This window comes from Rattus norvegicus, chromosome 11 (genome assembly GCF_021556685.1).
Source record: "Rattus norvegicus strain SHRSP/BbbUtx chromosome 11, alternate assembly SHRSP_T2T, whole genome shotgun sequence".
Lineage (NCBI taxonomy): Eukaryota > Metazoa > Chordata > Mammalia > Rodentia > Muridae > Rattus > Rattus norvegicus.
In genome coordinates, this window is record NC_141544.1 from 58,451,587 (window position 1) to 58,474,282 (window position 22,696).

The following is a 22,696-nucleotide window of genomic DNA, read 5'->3' on the forward strand; positions in this document are numbered from 1 at the left end:
GAGTTACAGAGTTTTGAGCCACCACTTGAGTGCTGGGAAGCAAATCTGGGTCCTCTGAAAAATCAGGCAGTACTTTTAATCTCTGATTCATCTCTCTAGACCCTTAAAGAGAATTTCTAATCCTCTTCCATGGTGGGAGGGAGGTAAGAGCGAATCTTATGGATAAACAAATAGGTCCTCAGACTATTTCCTTTTACTGGGAACCTGAAACAGGGGAGAATCTTTAGTCCCAACACCTGTGGAACCTTCTGCCCTCGTAATTCGTAAGAACCCGAGTAGAACGTGCTGGGGAGTCCCTGGTTAGGAGTCAAGAATCAAACTTCAGAAGAACATGGCAAAATATAAGAGAAGAGGAACAGCTTAAAGACAGGTACCAAAATGGAAGCCAAGAATGAGGAATCCTGGGAAATAAAGGGGAGAGTAGAAGGGAAGGGGTTTAGACTGAGTGGATGATGAGAGAAAGTCAGGGTGACTCTCTGGCAGAATGGCAGCATCCCCATTACTTAAACAATCATTAAAAGTTCACCATACTTCTTGCCTGTAACCTGGGTATGGGGTGGGGCTGGGGAATGACATCACAAAGTGGGCTCTTACACACTGAACACATTGTAGAAAACAGACAGCTGAAGAAAGGAAAGAGCACTGGAAAATAGGCGTGGAGAATTGGACAGACATCGAAGGCAAAAGAGATGGATGAGTCACCAGAGATCCTGGGATGAAGTCTCGAGGAATCTCGCAGTAGGAGTTGTCCCGTTTCTATGAGGCTTTTTGTTGTTGAAATCTAGCTTTAATCTGAGGTGATCTGATAGGATGCAGGGGGTTATTTAAATTTTTTGTATCTGCTGAGATTTACTTTGTGACTTAGTATGTGATCGATTTTAGAGAATGTTTGCTGAGGTGCTGAGAAGAAGGTATTATTTTCTTTTGTATCTGGGTGAAATAATTCTGCTGGTAATCTGTTAGGTCCATTCGGTTTCTCACATCTGTTAGCTCCAATATTTCTTTGTTTCGTTTTTGTCTGCATGACCTGTCCTTTGGTGAGAGTGAGTCATTGAAGTTGTCTACTATCAATGTGTGAGGGTCGATGTGCGATTTAAGCTTTAATGTTTCCTTTATGAACACAGGAGCCCTTGCATATATGTTAGGAACTGAAACATCATCTTGGTAGACTTTTTTTCTTTTTTGATGAGTGTGATGTGTCTTTCCCTGTCTCCTTTTTGAATTTTGGATTAGGTCTAGTGTTACTTATGTTGATTCGGTCTCCAAAATTACATGGAATTTGTGCGTCTACAATCAGATGCTGAGGGCCCATGCCCCGAGCTGGTTTGATTGGTAAATAAAGTTGCTGGCAGCCAGTGACTGGGCAGGAAGACAGAGGCGAGACTTTTAGGATTTCCAGGGAAGGAACACAGGAGAGAGAGAGAGAGAGAGAGAGAGAGAGAGAGAGAGAGAGAGAGAGAGAGAGAGAGAGAGAGAGAGAGAGAGAGAGAGAGAGAGAGAGACCAAGCCATGGAAGGAGAAGGCCTGAGAAGTGTAAGACAGATAGATAGACTGCCAGCATGTATGAGTCAGATAGACTGCCAGCATGTATGAGTCAGAGACGGTGGCCCAGGAGGGTTGCAGACCTGGGTCTGGGGCAGCCACGATAGCATATAGGTTTTAGTAATTAGTAATTCAGGAATATCAGAGGGGAGAGCGTGCTAGCCATGTGTAGAATTGAAGTGGTCCAACCACTGCTAAGATATATTAAATATAAGGCTGTGTGTGTGTGTGTGTGTGTGTGTGTGTGTGTGTGTTTCTCTTTTGGCTTTGCTTGGGTGAGATTATCTATTTTCTGTGTTTTTATGTGTAACCTTCTTCGGTTGGAGTTTTCCTTCTAATACCTTCTGTAGGGCTGGATTTACAGATAGACATTGTTTAAATTTGACTTTGTCATGGAATATCCTGTTTTCTCCATCCATGGTGACTGAGCATTTTGCTGGAGATACCTGTTCTGGTATCTGTTGTCCCTTAGAATCCTCAGGATATCTGTCCAGGTCCTTAGGGCTTCTGAGAAGTTGAGAAGTCTCATAGGTCTGCCTTATATATGTTACTTGGCCTTTCAGCTTTTAGTATTCTTTCTTTGTTCTGAATGTTTAGTGTTTCGAACATTATGTAGTGGAGGGGATTTTCTTTTTTTGGTCCAGTTTATTCAGTATTCTGTAAGCTTCTTGTAGTTTTCTTTTAGGCATCACCTTGTTTAGATTAGGAACTTTTTTCTACGATTTTATTGCAAATATTTTCTTGGCCTTTGAGATGGGTTCTTCTCCTTTTTCTGTTCCTATTATTCTTAGGTTTGGTCTTTTCATAGCGGCCCTGCTTTCCTGGATGTTTTGTGTCAGGCAGTTTTTAGATTCAACATTTTCTTTAACCAATGTCATCGCATTGTGGCTTCAACACCTGAGATTCTCTTTTCTGTCTTTGGTATTCTGTTGGTGATACCGTGTTGGTGGTTCCTGTTCACTAACCTAGATTTCCTCCATTTCTGGAGTTCCTTTAATTTTGTTTTTTCTTTATCGATTCTGTTTCCATTTTCAGGTCTTGAGCAGCTTGATTCATTCCCTTCCTATCTTTGTTTTTTTCTTGGCTTCCTTTAGGGGATTTATTCAATTCCTCCAATTTTTTTTTATTTGTCTTTCCCTCCATTTCTTTAAGGAATTGATAATGAATTATTCCTAATATGAATGTGAACAATGAATTAATCTGGTGTCTGTATTTTTTTCTTTTTACCTTATGATAGTCTCCAATAACTGCCCAGAGAAACCGAGATTTCTTTAAAACTGCATCTCAATAGCTGAGCAATGCAATGATCTGTCCTTACCTTTATGCTAATCTGGCTACCCCCCAGCCTCATCCCACGATACTTGCATATTATTATCGATCTGGCTCTTCAGACCCCCGCCCCCCTTTCGTGGCTCCAATTCCTCCATCCTCCAGGCACTTTGCACTTCTCTCCCCCTCTGACTAGTGGACATCCTACCTTATCCTCCATTGTGCCCAGCCATTGGCTAACCAGCATTTATTGACAAGGCAGGGAATAAATGATAAGAACTATTTACACAAACTCGAGACAGGAGATTCTTGGTATAAGCAATGCCATGCCTGGATTGAAACAAGGTAGGAGGGCAGAGAAATCAGCATTTGAGTAACCCAAGGGTAGACTTTATGCAGCATACAAAACATTGTGCCTACAAAGGATTTTTCACTTCTTTAAGGACCTCTGTTATTTTCGTAAAGTTGGTTTTAAGGTCATTTTCTTGTGCTTCAGCTGTGTTGGAATATTCAGGGTTTGCTGTAGTAGAATGTCTGGATTCTGGTGGTACCGCCTGGATGTTGTTGAGTCTGTTCTTATACTGCCATCTAGCCATCTGGGTTTGAAGTAATTATAGGTCTAGGTACTGACTTCTGAGTTCCTCTTCATTGGATGGGTACTTTGTTCTTTGGTTTCTATTTCCTGTTTGGTTTTCTGGCCAGAGTGACCTGTGGTTGAGTAGTGGGTCTTCACCTGAGTTGGTGGCCATATTTCTAGTGACTGGAGTGGTCTCTGGTCCAGCCAGGCATCCTCCTCTGGAGTTTGGGGACTGGTGTTTTGGTGGCTGGCAGCCTCTGGTAGAGCAGAGGACTTCTGCTGGAGTTCATGTGATGTGTTTGTTAACAATGATGAGCAGTGTACACACATTATTAGCCAATGTCCATTTTTTTCCTGTCAGATTATATATGTCTTTTTTCAAATTTCATTTTATTTTTAAATTTTATTTGTATGGGAGTTTTGCTTGTATATATGTTTGTATTGTGTGTGCTCTTGGAAGCCAGAAGAGGGTGATGGATCCCTAGGGACTGGGGTAATAGATGGCGGTGGGCCACAGTTCGGGTACTGAGAATTGGACCTGAGTCCTCTGGAATAGCAGCCAATGCCCTTGATTGTTGAGCCGTCTTTTCAGCCTAGGCTGTACTCTCTGTTATATAACCCTATCGGTTCTGGCAAGTGGTGGGTTCATCATTCAGAGTATGGTAAAGAGTTTTACTGACCTAAACATGCTCAGTGGTTTGTATTTTATTCTGTCCTCTCTCTCTTGAGCACTAGACGACTGGTCCTTTGTTGCCTTCCTAATATTCCTTTTCCAGGATGTCACGAGATTGGAATAATGCAACGTGCAGCCTTTCAGATTCTTTTCTTCCTTTAAATACTTTAAAGTGGTTATTCTACCGTCTTTTTGCTTGCATTATTTCTGATGGCAAAATGAAATGAGATTTCTTTTGTTTCGTTTTTCTAAAGCAACAAGTGTTTGTTTCTCATGGTTTTAGGAGCCAGAAGTTCATACTCAAGTTATCAGCCAATTCAGGGCCAGATGAGGGCCCCCTTTCTAACTTGCAGTGGGCCACCTTTTTTCTGTCCACACAGGGTAGAGAGACTCTCCTCCTCCCTCTTCTCTTCTTGCTTCTCCTCTTCTTCCTCTTCTTTTTTTTAAAGACAGGACTTAACTGTAGCCCAGGAGAGCTTGTCCTTCTTAATGATCAAATAGGGCACTGATGTCATAGTATGTTGACATACTGTGGCAGAACTGTGCCTACACTCATGTTATGTCGTGTTATGTTATGTAATGTAATGTTATGTTGTGTTATGTTATGTTGTGTTGTGTTATGTTATGTTGTGTTGTGTTATGTTATGTTGTGTTATGTTATGTTGTGTTGTGTTATGTTGTTATGTAATGTAATGTAATGTTATGTTATGTTGTATTGTGTTATGTTATGTTGTGTTGGGTTGTGTCGTGTTATGTTATGTAATGTTATGTTATGTTGTGTTGTGTTATGTTATGTTGTGTTGTGCTGTGTTGTGTCATGTTATGTTATGTTGTGTTGTTATGTTGTAGATGCTGTCCTTACCATACACCTGATGGAATGTCAGCCTGAAGATGAAACGGGAGATATGCTTGGTCTTGTGGGCTTTGTTGGTTTCTACTTTCTTCCCAGTCTTGATCCGTTGTAGCTTTGTTGGAATTTCAGTAGTACCTCTGAAGATTTCGTGGTAATGGCTAGACCAGAAATCAAGGTCTTCTTTGGCCTCCCCAATCCCAGTATTATATTGATGCCCTGACCTCCCATGTGATGACATTTGGGGCGGGACACTGAGAAGAAAGGTAACGCTCTTTTGAAAAAGGAAAAGAGAATAGTTATGGAGTGGGTGAGCCTATAAACTGCACCCCTCTATAAATTGGGAAGAGGAAAATTCCCAGAAATGCCTATCCTCTGATCTCAACGTAAACTTCCAGAGCTTTAGGGAGATAGGTGCCTATTGAGTCTGTGTCATTTTGTTACTGCAGCTCACAAAAGTAGAGTCCTTCCTGGGCCCAGATCAGTGACATTACATGGGGCAATGGGTAACTTGTTGACCAGTAGCACATTCCTGATTTCAATGAGACCTTCTGTGGTCAACCTGGTAAGAGCATAGTTATTACTGTGAATGGTTTTTGTTCTAGTCCTCTGCCCAGTGTTAAGATGACATGTCTATTAAGACTTCTGTGGGGCTGGAAAGATGGCTCAGCGGTTAAGAGCACTGACTGCTCTTCCAGAGGTCCTGAGTTCAATTCCCAGCAACCACACTGTGGCTCACAACCATCTCTAATGGGATCTGATACCCTCTTCTGGTGTGTCTGAAGACAGTGACAGTGTACTTATATAAATAAAATAAAATAAAATAAAATAAAATAAAATAAAATAAAATGACTTCTGTTCAGTCTACCCCATAGCTGTGAATATGAGGTTTACTAGTCTAGCTGGTGGGAGCAAGCTTTGTTTCTGGTCCTATGTGAGCTCAGGTTAGTAGTCTCCACCATGCCTTTATGTGCTTCTTTGTGCAGCCCTGATCGGTTGGTCTGTTTGTCTGTCTGTCTGTCTGTCTTTCTTTCTTTCTTTCTTTCTTTCTTTCGTTCTTTCGTTCTTTCGTTCTTTCGTTCTTCCTTTCTTTCCTTCTTTCTTTCTTTCCTTTTTTCTTTCCTTCTTTCCTTCCTTTCCTCCCTCCCTCCCTTCCTTTCTTCCTTTCTTGTTTTCCAGACAGAGTTTCTCTGTGTAGCCCTGGTTGTCCTGGAACTTTCTGTGTAGATCAGGCTGGCCTCAAACTTAGAGATCCTCCTGCCTCTGCCTCCTGAGTGTTGGGACTAAATTCATGCACCACCACTGTCCAGTGGCATTGCAGTTTCTTATATGTGATCTTTAGTACTCTGCTGGATACTCCTGTCTTTGGATGGCATGTTTGTCTTTCTGAAACTATTACTTTGTTTTAGAAATTCTGGTCATCTGGCCTCAAGTTGTGTGTGTGTGTGTGTGTGTGTGTGTGTGTGTGTGTGTGTGTACATGCGTGTGCATTTGCATGTGTGTATGGGGTTGGTGAACAACTTTTGGGAGCCCGTTTTCTACTTTGTTTCAAGGTAGGGTCTCCCCTGCTTCTGTCCCTCTCTCTACGCCTGGGTAGCTGGCTGACGAGCTTGTGGAAGATTTTTTCTTTCTCCCGTTCCATCTCACCATGGTGAGTTCCCAGTTACTATCACTCCATCGTCTCCACATCTCACATCTTCAATCCCATCTCTTTGACTTAGGCATTTTCACCCTATTCCTCCTCCTCCTGTGACAGCCTGGAACCTCTCAAGCAGTAAACAAAAAGCGAGGATCACGCTACTTCTTTACAGTCCTATATTCGATGCCCAGGAAAGCCATAATTTATTGTATCTGGGCTCTGTTGTTTAAAGTTGCTTCAGATGGGAAGCTCAGTCTGTTAACTGTTTCTAATAGTTTGGAGACAGAAGTCCGAGAAACTTGAATCAGAGGAGGGAAGAAATAAGACTGGAGAAGAAGAGGCAAGAGCAGCATAGAACACAGATGGAGTACAACCCAGGGAGGGATGGGTGCCTGTCTCTTGTGGGTGTTCTTGTTATTTGCTCACTAGTGATATAGTGGGAGCCATATGCCTTTCTGTCATGGATGTGGTAATGCAGAGGTCTGTGCCCCTGAAGAGTCGGGTACTCGGGAGTTCTTGCTTACTGAACAGTAGAGGGTGCCAAGGTGGATGGAGGATGGGATCCAGAAGGTTAGTGTTTAGAAGACTGAAAGATGAGATTGTGGGATGGAGCCCATCCTGCAGGACTACAGAGAGGAACAGATTTCAACACTTTCGTGTAGGTGTGCTTGCGCCTGTGCGAGTTTTAACTACATCAAACAGCATGAACAAAATAATAGAGAAATGCATGGTCCTGGAGAGATGAGGAAGAGAGGAGAGAGAGAGAGAGAGAGAGAGAGAGAGAGAGAGAGAGAGAAGGAGAGAGACAGCCAGGTAAGCAGATTGATAAGGTTATTGTAGGCAGGAAAAAGTGTTAGGAAAGTCCCTTTATAGGCAGGAATAAGTGTTAGGAAAGTCTTGCATTCTTGGAAACTTCTGGGCTGAGTGCTAGTTAGAAGCTCTAATTATCTGAGTAACTAGCTCTGAATGTTAATGAAGAAAGGAGGTGCCCGTAAGTGGTGATGAAAGACAGTTCCCATGCTGGAAACAATAAGGGAGCATTTGCTGGAGTCTGGTAAATTATTTCCTTTTGAAGGAAGAGGTCCCAGGGTCCCAGACGAGAATTGCTGTGAATTTTAAACGCTTCTGTCTCTCCTGATGAGTGTGGGGTGAGATGGCAAAGGCTCTGAAGTCTGGCAGTCTTCCAACCCTTAATCCCTTTTCCATTCTGTGTTTCTGACCCTATGATCTTCATGCAGTTAGCATATTTAATAACTATATAAAATGTGCAGACTCAATTTTAATTAAAAAGTAATGCGAGGTGGTATAGACAGGGTCCCTGAGGAAAGACTGCACGGAAGTTGGCTGGTAGTGGTGCACACCTTTGATCCCAGCACTTGGGAGGCGGTGGTTGGCAGGTCTCTGAGTTTGAGGCCAGCCTCAAGCATAGTGAGTTCCAAGTCAGCCAAAGCTACACAGAGGAACCCTGTCTTGAAAAACCAAACCCCCTGTCCCCCAAAGTGCAGGGAGACTTATTTCTCTGGTAAACTCATTTGAGTATGGCCTATTTATAGATATTTTATATAGTTTTACAATATCAACCATATGGCTTTAGTTTTTTAGTTTCTTATTTGCTTACAAAGCATTAGATTTTATTATGGCATTTTCTAAATGGTATTGATTCAGCTGTTATTTTTCTCCCATTTCTCCATCCCCACACTCTCCGTTGGTCCTTCATTTCCCCACTGGGCTTCCATCTGCTTTCACGTCCCCGGAGCCTCTTGCTCTCTGGTGTCTAGATCCACTTTCACAACCCCTTTTTTTTGCATACATACAAATACTAAAAACTTTAGCACCTGCATATGAGAGAGAATATGTGAGTTTTGCTTTTCTGAGACTGGGTTGTCTTGCTCGATATAGTGTATTCCACTTGCGTTTTTTTTCGAGAGATTTTACTTCTTTTAAAATTAAGTGTGTACGTGTGTGTCTGGGTATTTGTACGTGTGAGTCCAGGAGGTATTGGATGCCTCTGAAGCTAGAATTACAGGATGTTGTGAGCTGCCCAATGTGGGTTCTTCTAAGAATTGAACTTGGATCCTTTTAACTTTTTCCGCTCCAATTTCATTTCTCTTAAAACCCGAGTAAACTTCAGTTGCATGCATTTGTTATATTTTTCATATCAGTTCATCAGTTGACGGGCAGTAGGGACATCTAACTAGCTCCAGTTCCTTGCTATCATGATAATGTAGCAATAGACATGGTATGCTATAAAGTTCTCCTTTGATCATGGGGCAGAGTGGGGTAGCAGAGGCATTTGATAATTCTCTCTCTTCTTTTTAGTGTAGAGGAATATCCACACCAATTTCCGTAGCACTCGTATTAACTTACGTTCCACTCACTGGCAGTGGTAGGGCTCCTGTCCCTCCACATCCTTACAGTGTTTCTCATCATTTGTTTTTTCATTATAGCCTTTCTGACCGGAGTGAGTTAGAATCTCAAAGTAGTTTTAATACCCAATAGTGAAGGATGTTGAGCATTTAAAAACACAAAAACCAAAACCAAACCAAACCAAAACCAACCCAACATAACGATAATGACAATAACAACAACAACAACAAGCCCCACAAAAACCCCAAACTGGCTATATGTGTTTCTTCTTTTATTTTTATTCCTCTTCTTAATAAATTTCATTAGCTTTGTGCTTTTGGAGTTCAGGTTTCGCAGGTCTTTATCTATTCTACACCTCAGCTCTCTGAAGTATAGATATCAGAGATTTTTCTCCCATCTCATGGACGCTGTCCGTTACTCTGCTAAAAGTTTCCTTTGTTGTGCATGAACTTTTACATTCATTGTGATTCCATTTGTTGATTCTTGGGACTGGTTTCTAAGCTCTCGTGCCTTTATCAATAACCTCAAATGTATTATTACCTTGACTTTCAGTGATTCCCATTTTAAAGGATGATCTTTGATTATTTTGAATTGATCGTTTTGTACAGGAGAGATATGTAGGTCTAAGTTCATTCTTCTGCGAGTGCATATCCATTCAGCTTTGCTGGCACCACTTATTGAACAGGCTGCCCTTCCCCCAAGTGTCTGTTCTTGATGCCTTTGTCCAAAAAAAAGTCATAGCAATGTAGGTTTGTTCTGGGTCCTCTATCTTATTGCACTGGTCTACATGCCTGATTTTGTCACTGTCACTTGGTAGTGTTTTTTGAGGTTAGGTGTTGTGGTCCTCCAGTAGAGTTCTTTCTGTGTTAGGCTGCTTTGGCTCTATGTGGTACAATACTAGTATACTGTGGCTTTTGACTGCAAGTCAAGACATTTGATTTAAAGCAGCTATAATATTAAGGGATATTATTCACCTGGAAGTTTGTAGATAGGTTGGACATAGTTCAGTTGGGTTCAAGCTCCTTCTCTTGTTTAGCTTGGCTTTCTTTTGGGTGTTAGCTTTTATGCATGGCACCCCCCCCCCTTCATGGGTAGATAGGCACAAGGACTATTTAAATGATGGTATGGTGCTTCCTTATACATGTCCAGACAGCATGTCTAGACTCCAGCAGTGTCCTCCTATCGTCATGCTCATCGCTGGACATAAATATCCCTGCATCAGTCAGATCCACTGAGTGTGAACATACCAGTGAACAGCTTTGCCGTTATCCAGCAGACAAGGAGTCAGATAGCTGTGAGCAGTTACCCAGTGTTTTCACTAACCCATAACTTATTGATGGACTGAAGAAACAGCCTCTGCTTGGTCCTGAGTATAAAGACGACGGATCTGAAGGTACTGGGAGAGAGCTGCCACCTGTTAAAAGAAAGCAAACTGCTTATTTCTTCCTTTACTTTTATTTTTAAGACAGGGTCTTGCTGGTTTGCTCATGGTGACCTCAAACTGGCCACACTCCTATGCTAGCCATCCAAGTGCTGGGATTGTAGGTATACAAAACTGTACAGCTGGGTTGCAAGTTAACCTTTTTTCCTTCTCTACATTTGCCAAAAAAAAAAAAAAAAAAAAAAAAGCTAGATGGCTTAGCACTTAGTAATTCCTATACTTGGTTGGCAGGCCTGTGAGCTGATCTTAGCTAGTTGTTGTGGCTACATGTGGGACAGTAGAGACACCAAGAGAGGAAGAGAGTAGAGGGAAAGGAAGAATAGGGTATATATCATGCATGGTTTGGATCTTAGTGTCTCACCAACTGAAAAGGAAAAGCGAGGCAGAGACAGTTCCTCAAAGGTATTCTGTAGCGAGGGGAATTTTTCAGGGCCAGTTTTGGTTTTCCCCACGACGCTTCTTTTTTAACTATATTTTTATTATTTCAAACAATTTTAAAATTTAAATATATTTTGATAATATTTTCCCTACTATGAAATCCTTCCAGATCCTCCCCCTTCCCTACTCACCCAATTTCAAGTTCTTTCTTAACAAAACAACAAACAAAACCCAATACAATAACAACCCCACCAAAAGCAAAAAAGGAAAACCACACTCAAAGTGGAAAAACACCACCACCACCATCAAAAAAAAAAAAAAAAAAAAAAGTCCCCAAACACCACTAAATTGTAACCAAAGAAAAGCACACATGTATGCATGCAAAAATCTCTGGAGTCTATCATATGGTAGTCAACTACTAGTGAACTTGAGGTCAGTCCTGGAGGGGTTGATATACCCAGTGTTACCACATTGGAAAAAACAGACGTTTTTCTCTCCCAGCAGGTTTAAGTGATAGTTCAGTTGTTGACCTTTACCCTAATGGGTAGGTTTTCATCCATCCATCCACCCATCCGTCTGTCCATCCATCTGTCTGTCCATCTGTCCATTCATCTATCCATCCATCCATTTATCCATTCTTTTTCTTAAAAAATAAGATATAACAACATAAATAGTAAGGTAGAACAGAAACTATCACATTAAAGTTGGACAAGACAAAACAACAGAAGAAAAAGTGCCCAAGAGAAGGCACAGGAATTGGAGACCTACACAGAGGACCTGGTGCAGACCTGTGTGAGCCTTGTGCTTGGTACTTCAGTCTCTGTGAGTTCATATGAGCTTTGCTATGTTGATTTAGAGGGCCTTGTTTTCTTGGTGGCCTCCATCTCCTTTGGCTCTCATACTCTTTCTGCCTCCTTTTCCATGGGGTGTTTCCTGAGCTCTGAGGGGAGGGATTTGATGGAGACATCTCACGTAGAGCTGTTTTTTTCAGTCTCTATGTGTTGTTATGTCTCGCTATGGTCTCTGTATTTGTTCCTGTTTGCTGCAGGAAGAAGCTTCTCTGATGATGGATGAGCAAGGGACTGATCCATGAGTATAGCAAAATACTATCTGTTGCAGTGAATATTAAAAATACCCACAAACCCAGGGAAAATATACGTTTGTGTGCACTCTGTCTGTCGCTACAGACTTCTATTTTTCCCTGTACTAGTTGTGACCTTCGAGCAGGAACACCCCCCCCCCCCCCCCCCCCCCCCGTGGTGTTTCTTTTAAGGTTCCTGCTTTTGGGCCATCATGTGACTAATCCTGGCGCCAGCCCTCTCTCACTTAGAAAATAAAACTCAACTCTAACTCTCAGACTGATAATCTAAATTTTTAGTGGATCCTTGCCACACTTTGGGCGCCACCTTTTGCAGTAAGTATTAAAAATATCCACAAACCCTCACTAGCTGGCATCGTAGTCAGGGTATTTTCATCTCAGTCAGCAAAGTGTCTCACCTGCTAAGCTCCCAATCTCTATCCCACACTGCTGCCAGCTACAGTCTGAGCCTGGCAGCAACCTCTCCATCCATATAGCTCCCTAGGCAGGTTGCTGCCACACCAGTTTCAACCAGAGACCACCTATCTCGCGGCTCTCTTACTGCAGACTCTGCTCACATTCCCAGCAACCGCCCCCTAATGGTTATAGTATCAACTCCCAGCAACCTTTTAAAATCAAAACTCCAGATGTTTGTAATTTAGCAATCAGATTTATAACTTAGATTCTTATTCCACAAAACGTCCACACAATGAACTCACAACCAATTGATAATGATATAAACTGCCCACCTAGATAAGATAAATTGACCTATGAAAATCCATCCCTTAAGGAATATAACTAACTACCTGTGGCCACTTAAGGCCACACGGATCTGGGTCGTCCTTCTCTGCCTTCATCTTAGTTCTTCTCCCTTTCTCCTCTCTCTCCCCTTACCAAAACTCCCTCCCTGCCCCCTTTCTCACTGTCCAATCACAGGCCCTGCACCATCCTGTGCAGGCCCTCACCTGCATAAAGACAACAGTCTACAACTATCAGGAGTAATTTTATCTCTACCCCTCCTCCCCTTCAGACCAATATTATTTGGTTTTGCTTTAGGTCACCGAACTCTCTACTCTCGTGTTCTTGGGCTTCATCTTGTGGTGTGGGTTGTAAGTCAAATCAGACTTTGGTTGGTTACTCCCACAAGCTTTGGCCACCATTGCTCTAACATATCTTGCAGGTAGGACACAATTGTAGATCAGAGGGTTTATGGAGGGCAAAGTGTTCTCTTTTGAGAGTATGCAGAGTATGATCTTGTATCACAGACGCTGGAACATAAGGGTGAAGACTCTATGTAGCTACCAGCTCAACATTTCAACCTTCAGTGAGTTGTGCAGGTGTTATCTTCAACAGTGGGGCCTTTCTGTTTCGTTTTTGTTTGTTTGTTGAAGAGCAACTTATGGTCTTGGCAATAGCCTGAATTGTTTGGAGGTTTCTGTGGGGCCTCTTTGACCAACAACTCAATTAGAGGTAGCCAAATCCCAGTATTAGAAGCTGCATTTGGTGACAAGAAATGGCCAGTTGGGGTTCTGTCTCCTGTATTATTTGGCAATTTCATTTAGATAACCTTCATATAAGTATATATATATATATATATATTTTTTTAATTCTTTTTTTCGGAGCTGGGGACCAAACCCAGAGCCTTGCGCTTCCTAGGCAAGCGCTCTACCACTGAGCTAAATCCCCAACTTCATAAGTATATATTTTAGAAGTCCTCCATCTTTTTTGCTCTTACACTCTTTCTGCCTCTTTCTTTGAGTTCCCTGAGCTCTGATGGGAGGGACTCGATAGAGACAGCTTATTTAGAGCTCTGTGTTCCAAGGTCTCTGTCTCTCTGCATGATGTCTGGGTGGGTCTTTGTATTTGTTCCCAAATTTTGCAGGAGAAAACCTCTTTGATGATGGCTGAATAAGGTGATATGTGAGTATAGCAGAATGTCATTAGGAATCATTTTATCACTACTTCTCTCCCCTCACCCCCTCTGCCCTTTTGACCTGTAGTATTTACTTTACCCTAGGTCTCTGGGCTATCTTGTCTCTGGATTTTGATCACCCAAGAACTGGTTTTAACTCATGGAGTGGACCTTAAGTCAAGTCAGACATGAGTTGCTTACTTGCATAAGCTTTCTGCCACCATTGTCCTAGCATATCTTGCAATCAGGACAGCATTGTAGCTCAAAGGCTCTGTCTTAGTAGGGCTGTGAAGAGACACCATGACCAAGATGACTCTTATAAAGGACAACATTTAATTGGGACTGGCTTACAGGTTAGAGGTTCAGTCTATTATCATCATGGAAGGAAGCATGGCAGCATCTAGGCAGGCATGGTGCTGGAGAAGGAGCCAAGAGTTCTGCATCTTGATGCTAAGGCAGTTAGGAGAAGACTGCATCTCACACAGTGGGCAGAATTTCAAAACCCACCCCCACAGCGATGGACTTCCACCTACAAGGCCACACCTATGCCATCAAGACCACACTTCCTAATAGTGCCGCTTCCCATGAGCCAAGCATATTCAAATCACCACAGGTTCTGTAACTGGGTTGGTGTTTACTTTTTTTGGGGGGGTGGGGACGGTAGCCTTTAGAGACCCTTACTATAGCAAAGATACTAGATCATAGGCCTGAAAGTTCCATGTAGGTACCAGCTCAATTTCTCCAAGTTCAGTGACTTGTGTGGGTGTTGTCTTAAACAATGGGACCTTGTCAGTTTTTGGAGAGCAACCTATTATCTTGGTAAAAGCCTGGGTTGTTTGGGGATTTCCAGGAATCCCTTTGGCCAACAGTTAAATTGAATGTAACCCAGTTCTATTAATGGAAACTTTGTTTAGTGATGAGATATGTCCAGTTGGGACTCTGTTCCCTTTATTATTTGGAGACTTCATTAGGATAATCTTTATTTCGCTTCATTAGATTTTTCCATAACTAACCTTCAATGCCCCTCTTAGCTGTCTTTCCCCGTGTTCTCTTCCTCAACTCCATCTGCCCTCCTCCCTACTTGGTCCTTTTGTTCCCTCCCTATTGCAGAATATTCGATGGCACCGTGAACCCTGTGACCGTGTTATTTAGTGAGTCGTATGGCTCAGCTCTAGCACACACCTTTAATCCAAGAACTTTCTGTTTATTGTACACATAATTAAATCAAATCAATGATAGGTCAAGAGGTGGAGAAAGCAACCAGTTGACAGGGAGTGGAAAAAACCATAGAGAGTAAGAGGAAGTCAGGAGGACAGATAGAGAGACACACGGGAAGTATGAGGGAGGGGCATTTAGTTTGAGGGGTTTTGAGACAGTACGGAGAAGGCGAACTCCCCTTTTGGGGGTGGGGCAGCATTGGCTGTGGAGGAAGGTCAGCTGGTTGGTTTCTCTGCCTCACTGAACTAACAGGTTTTCACCCTAGCATCTGGCTCCTGAGTTTTCATTGGTAAAATCAAGCGATTGAGATTTTGTTAAAAACAACACCTCCCTTTAACTCCCAGGCCACTTATAAAATCTGTTCTATTTTCCCCTCTGAGGGGGATCCATGTGTTCTTCCTACTCCCATTCTGTATACCTAACTTCTACTGGTGTATGGACTGTAGCTTGGTTGTCGTTTATTTAATACCTAATATCTGTATATAAATGAATACCAACCCCACATATCTTTCTGGGTCTGGGTTACCTCGCTCAGGATGATTTTTTTTTCTAGTTCCATCCATTTGCTTACAAATTTCATGATGTCATTTTTTTAATGGCTGATTAATATTCCATTACAAAATTCATATTCTTTACAGCTGACACATCATGGGCTGGAGTGTTTACTAACTCAGCCTCATATTGGTCCGACTTATTTTGTGCATCAATTTGCATAACAACCTCATTCATATTGGTCTCCAACTCCAACCCCATTCCCCCATCGCTAATTCTCCAAGAATATTGGGAATCTTGTGTACATGGAATATCAAATCCAGTTTGCAGGCATTTTCAAAACATTTGTGTAGTATCTAGTATTTGAATTAGATCTAAAAACACCAGGTTCACTTTCTGAGGAGCCCACATAGAAGACAAAATCTAGTGTAGCACAATGTCTATAAACCAGTTTGTCAGATCCTCCAGCTGAAAGTTCTCTCGGGGAATTACGAACATTTGCTGTGGTTTAGACACCGAGTGGAAAGTCCCCCTTGATGTGCTGCTGAGAATCCTCACTCTAGGGCTGGCAGAACTTGGAAGTCCACAGCTTCCCCTTGGTGTTGAAGATGAGGATGACCTTGATCTTGGCTATACTGGGCAGGGCAGCCGACTGCCGATGGGGCCAGGGTGACCGTGGGCTGGGGTTGGGATGGAGGCGGGCATGCAAGCCTTACCTCTGGCCCAGTGAGGATTGAGCTTGTCTCCCCTGCTTCACTCCCCATCTGCCCCTTGATTTTTAGGTCAAAACAATAGCGAGTCTGTCTCCCTTGGCTGCAGAAAGACACTGCGGCGTTGAAGCTGAGCCAAGGACATGGGTGTCCTGTGTCTCTCTGTACAGGATAAAATCCTGTAGCATTTTTCTCATAAAAAGGAAACCATTAGTGAGAAGTAGTTGTCCAAATAACATCTCAAATTGATTTAAGTCTACTGTTTGAGGACTGTGGTCCTTTGGGCTATTAGAGAGACATACAAATCATTTTAACCTCTGGCTATAGTGTCCTATTGGGGTGTTTATGACAATGGAAGCGCTAAAATTAACCTCATTCTTTTTTAACTGTCGAGCCCATTGAGGATCTGGACCATAAGGGGTCAGTCACCCTTCCTCAAGCCTTCCTTTGCTCAGTTGTTTCGAGAATGAATCAAAGACCCCGCTTGACCATGGGTCATTTGGAAGCATCGAGGGCGTTCTTTAAATCTGTATGTTGACCCTCTTCAGTGTTGACTCGACACTGACTAGAATCCACCCAGTGAGGTCTCTATGGCTTCATCAAGGAAGAGGACAGGTGACCTGGCATGGATACAGGATATTTTGAGAGCTGTCCCTCAGTACCCTGGGACCGTGTCAGTCACACCAGTCTGGTCCTTTTAACTGCTATGTAATGTTTGGGTAAAAACCGAGCCCCTTCAGATGATCCTGATGAGACATACATTTGTGTTCTTTAAGTCGGTTCCCGTGACTGATAACTAAGGGCAGATGCTCTGATTTAAGAGAGGACTGATACCAATGTATTGAATTTTGATCTTAGAAATGTTTTATATCATACAGATATCCTCTCCAGGTGTTGTCATTTACATGCCTGTGTAACTCGCTCAGACCTCCATAACTTATATACAATTCCCAGTTTTCTTTCCCATTTTGAAAACACCCAGCCACCTTAGTCTTTATATACAGATGCTCCTTTATTAAAAAAATTTTTTATTTTTATTCTCCCCCTATCTTACTTGCTCTCCCCCTTATTGGCCATTTACTTTCTTTCTTAATACCACGGTATGTAGTAACAGTAACAGATAATGTTCTTTCACAATTACATAGACAGAGATAATGGCATGGATGCATAAAGGCAGATGGAGCACATGAAAATCAACTCCCTGGAGTTTCTTTAAATAATCCTGGGGATGCCTAAGGAAGGCAGGAAGTGATCTCCTAGGAGCAAGCTTCAGGTGTAGGTGTCCTGGATGGCCCTATCACACCCCATGTTTTCATCCTAGAAAGCCCTCTTGTGAAACCCCGTGCCACATGCGAATAGGCTTGGGAAGGGATACTGTTCTTCTGATACTGGGATTTGCTCTCAAACCTGTGGTAGTAACTTGTGCTTTTCCAGTGTTACCCAATGGGATGATCAGCCTTGGAACCTGGTGTTGCCAGTGTTAGCAAACAAGAGCTCTGTGCGTCCTCAGTATGATCTTTAGCTTCCTGGAGATTATGATATGATTAGCACCGCACTAAAAAAGTGTCTTAATTTCATGTATCTGTGTGTGTGTGTGCTGGCTGCTATGTGCAATTTGCAGGAATTGGGTTTCTTCTTCTACCATGTAGGTTCTGAGGATCGAACTCAGTTCATCAGGCTTGTTGGCAACACCCTTACCCCGCGATGCTTCCCAGTGGCCAGGGTAACGTCTTTTGGTATTTTAGTGGCCACAAGCTAATGCCATAGTGTCGTGGGTTGCCCTCAATCCCAATATCATAAATTGTCATAATGTGTAGCTCTCACGACATTCCTCTGCATCCACACCAGTCCCGCCGTCTTCTGTGAGTTCCGACCACTAGCCTTGCTTGCCTCTGTGCAAAAGCAGCTTTGGGCATTGGGAGGGAGCAAGGGAGCACAAACCACTTTCATAATCTCATTTTACAGCAGCGGCAGGCAGTGTTGGTCAGAGCCTCAGGTGCTGACACACTTTACCCACTGTGCAGGTCCCCAAAGCTTCCCCACAGCCCACATGTGTGCGTGTCCACAGGTCAGAGCGGCCATCAGGGGCATGGAGACTTAGTTGTTTAATTTAAAATTTTATTTTATTGTTTTAGGCTTTTGTGGTGTTAAGCATTGAAGTGGGGACCTCGGGCATTTCGAGGCAAGCGCTGCGCCCACTGAGCTGCATGAACTCTTGCTTAAATCTCCAGTGTGAGAGGTCTAGCGTTCTTGTTGTGTTTGGTGCTGCTTCTCTTCAAAATCCTATTTTTTCTTTTTTTTTTCTTTCTCTGATTTTTTTCTTTTCTTTCTTTCTTTCTTTCTTTTTCTTTTAATTAAAAAAAATTTAACTTGTGTTGCAGTTGCTGAATTGTAGACACGCTGAGCTTGGGGACAGGAGCCGTGCTCTGTGTCCTAGCAGGACAATCGGTAGCATTTGTGTGTGGGAAGAGCCAAGGACGTTGTGTTTACCTGAGCCCTTGGGTGAGCACAACGCCCCTGATGTGGGCTTCTTTAGTACTTGTTGGTTCTTATGGCTGGAACAGATGGAGGTGGGGGTTTCACCTTTCCCAGGTAGGTTTAGAGTTTGGAAGAGTAGTTTCTTATCTGATGAATTCTAACCGACTTATTTATTTTTTTTAAACGATTCCTTTCTCCATTCCATGGTAGAAGCTCAAGGAGGTTTTTCTCTGATAATTTACGGTAGAAACCCACATACAGCTGCTAGAGGTAACCTCTTTATGAATTTTCTGTTAATCTTATTCTTTTACCATCACTGTGAGACTTGCAGACTGTGGTTGGCGATCCGTGTTGATTTTATACAAGTTTAAACGGAAACAGAGATTCGTTTGCCTAATATTCAGAGCATTGTAGCAATGGTTTCTGTTGTCTTTCTCTTTAGTACTTGGACCATGAGACGATATCAGAGACATTCATCGACAGCAGCGGACAGTATATTTCCTCGCAGGCGACAGGCTTCAGTCGGAATGCATACTGTGGCTATGAGCACCAGACGCTGTCCAGTCAGGAACGCTTAGAGGAGGATGCCTTACTTGCTGCCTCAAAGTGGAAGGTGCCGGATGTGGATCTGGTCCCGTTTGTGAAGAGCACCGACCCCTCCTCCAGCTACTTTGTCATCTTGAATTCTGCAGCCTTCTTCAGGGTGGGAAGCCAGCTGGAGGTGCTGGTTCATGTGCAAGATTTTCGAGGGAAGCCCAAGAAGTATGGAGGAGACTACCTGCAGGCCAGAATACACTCGCCTGAGCTGCAGGCTGGGGCCGTGGGCCGAGTGGTAGACTACCAGAATGGATTTTACAAGGTGTTTTTTACTTTGCTCTGGCCAGGCAGGGTTAGAGTGTCCATATCTCTGGTTCACCCCAGTGAAGGGATCAGAGTTCTTCAGCGCCTGCAGGAAGAGAAACCAGACAGGGTCTATTTCAAGAGTCTCTTCCGATCGGGAAGGATCTCTGAAACAATGAAGTGCAATGTGTGTCTTCCTGGAAGCCTTCCCCTGTGCAACTTTACAGACCGTTACACCGGAGAGCCCTGGTTCTGCTTCAAACCAAAGAAACTCCCCTGCAGCAGCAGAATCAACCACTTCAAGGGCGGATACACGAAGGGCCTTCTCACTGCTGCCGAAAGTGCTTTCTTTCAGAGGTATGGCCTTCTTGCTTCTTTCTAGCGGGTAATGATCCTTCCCACCGTCTTTGCCGCATCCAGGAGCCTCTTGTAAGTATTCATTTCTTGTCTGTCTGAATCTGGCCCTGATCAGAAACGGTATTGAGTAAGAAAACAGACAGATGTGTACTTTTGTCTAGTGTTTTAAAAGTGAAATTTAGTGCTTGTTCAACTTAATTTTTTTTTTCTTTTTTTCAGAGCTGGGGACTGAACCCAGGGCCTTGTGCTTACTAGGCAAGCGCTCTACCACTGAGCTAAATCCCCAACCCCTCCTCAACCCTCCTTTTTACCCTTTCAATTTTTGTTCTTACTCAGCTTTGTTTTATGTTAGAAATACTACCATGTTTATTGCTACATAGGCAAGCTACCTATGCACACAAAAGGTAAAAAAAAAAAAAGTCCAAGAATAGCAGGAAATGGCTGAGCTGCAAGTCTGACACTCGAGTTCAGTCCTTGCATCCACATAAAAAGCCTGCTGCAGCACAAATCTGTAACCCCAGTACTCCTATGGCAAGATGGGAGGCAGAAATATGAGAACAATCTAGAAGCTTGAAGACCAGCACACTTGGAGTATGCAGCATGGCCAAAATGAGAGGCCCCGCCTTCACAGGGTAGAGGGCAAAGACCAACTCAAAAGTAGTTCTCTGACTCCAGACAACCCCCCTCCTCTCCATGCCATCTATGTATCCAACGCCCTGCCTCCCACTCCAGAAATGAGGTCTTGAAGTCTAGTCATTGGTGCTTGAGGGTCCTGTGAAGCTAAGCTTTTGAAGAGAGAGCAGATCAGCTTTTAAATACCAAAAATGTTAATCTATAGTAAGCCTATGGATATGACAGTATTACTGTTCACTTAGGAAGCAGGAGAACCAAGCTGTCCCAGAGCAAACCCTCTATTTTAACAGCTGTTGAAAGCATTACTATATTGTTACTATATTGTTGCTGAGATATCTATTTTGAACATAAACACAGGACATTTTCAGCACAACGTCAGTATATGGGCAATGGGCAGAATGACGGTATAGAGTCAGTCTGAGTTGAAGTTTGTGTTTTCTTCACTTTAGGGATAAAAAGTGGGGAAACATGCTGGATAGAAGAAATTATTTCTACTGTTATATTGTAGTGGGATAACTATGGCTGACAATAGCTAATTGAAGATGTAAAAAAAAAAATACTAGAGTGGACTTTGAATGTTTCCATCATGAACAAGTGGTATATTTTCAACGATAAGTCAATTTCTTGTTGTGCCTTGTAGATGTTTATAATTACTTAGTAACCCCCCTAAAAAAAATCAAAGAAGAAATGACATTACAAAACTACCTGGTCAAAAAAGCACAATTATTTTGAAAATATACATTTAAATATAAATGTGTATTTAAAATGTTTTTAAAGACCTGCTTTCTGTGAATGGCATTTTGCCTGCATGCATGCGTGTGCACCAGGTACATGCTGGGTGTCTGCAGAGGTCAGAAGAGGGCGACAGATCCCTGAACACAGTTCTCAGATGATTGTGAGCCACCATGTGGGTGCCGGGAGTCAAACCCAGGTCCCCTGCAAGAGCAGCAAGTGTTCTTAACCACAGAGCCTCTCTCCAGCCTTTATAAGTATTTTCATTTTTAAATTGAAAATTTAAATTTCAAACCAAAATATTTTGATGATATTCTTTCTTCTTCCCCACTCCTTTCTGGATCTTCCCCTAGAAATATTTTTACTTGTAAAAACTGTGGTGGAGAACTATTTTTGTTGAGTAAAGTTAGAAATCCTGAAGTGTTAATTTTATGGTCTCTCATTTTGGTAGAAGAAATGTTATTTTGTAGCATCGTTGGAGCTTCTTAAATTTCCCAAACTGGTTTTCCTCTCTCCACAAGTCTTTTTTTTTTTTTTTTAAACAAATGTTCATTTATTATATATGAGTACACTGTAGCTGTCTTCAGATACACCAGAAGAGGGCATCAAATCTCTTTACAGATGGTTGTGAGCCACCATGTGGTTGCTGGGAATTGAACTCAGGACCTCTGGAAGAGCAGTCGGGTGCTCTTAACCGCTGAGCCATCTCTCCAGCCCTCTTCACAAGTCTTTATGCTGTGAACTCATGCCATGCATTGATTCATCGGCCCAGCAGAGGGAGCCCATTCAATGCAGTTACTGGATAGTTCTCTAGAAGATCAGTATTTTGTTATCACTGAATAAAAACTGAAACTGAAACTAAAGAAAAAAAACTATCATAAATCTAAATGTTTATTCATATTTACTTATTTATTTTTAAGACGCACTATATAAACCTAGACTGGCAAGAAAATCCATCTTGCCAACATAGCCTAGCAAATGATGAAAATTACAGGCGTGTGACATGCCAAGCTCCAAGGGTTTAGGTTTATTTCTTTTAATTTTTAAATTAAATTTATTAAAAACTATATATGTGTACTGTATTTACATATTTTAAATCTTGTGTGTAGACCCAAAGCTGCTATTTTTTTTTTAAGATTTATTCATTTATTATATAAGTACACTGTAGCTGTCTTCAGACACACCAGAAGAGGGCATCAGATCTCAATACAGATAGTTATGAGCCACCATGTGGTTGCTGGGAATTGAACTCAGGACCTCTGGAAGAGCAGTCGGGTGCTCTTAACCTCTGAGCCATCTCTCCAGCCCAGCCTGCTATTTTTTAATGAGTAAGAGCAGACTGTTTAATTTCTATGAACTTATATGTGGAGGTTATCTAGTTGCCTCTTTCTGGAGTTTTGTCGTCAGTCTGTCTTATGAATCTCCTATGAAGAAGAAGGGAGAGAAAGAGGAGGAGGAAGAATCTTTGTTCTTTGCCCTTAGGAGAGAGAAAATGGTGGTCTTGGGAAGG

At 42.4% G+C, this 22,696-nt stretch overlaps 1 protein-coding gene and 1 pseudogene across 7 annotated transcripts in view; one reads left to right on the top strand and one right to left on the bottom strand.

Annotated features, from left to right (window-relative positions):
- The window catches only part of Nxpe3 (neurexophilin and PC-esterase domain family, member 3), a 51,046-nt gene that overhangs the window by 11,288 nt on the left and 17,062 nt on the right, over positions 1-22,696 (top strand). For 6 of the 7 annotated variants that reach the window (XR_015632868.1, NR_197600.1, XM_087576886.1 and 3 more), the window contains 1 exon segment: positions 19,067-19,821. Coding sequence is in view for 5 of the 7 variants with exons in the window: in XM_087576886.1 (XP_087433012.1) it covers positions 19,067-19,821 (755 nt within the window). In the remaining 2 variants the exon portion in view is untranslated. 7 annotated transcript variants of the gene reach the window in all.
- Ap3s1-ps1 (adaptor related protein complex 3 subunit sigma 1, pseudogene 1) lies at positions 15,548-16,200 on the bottom strand (annotated as a pseudogene).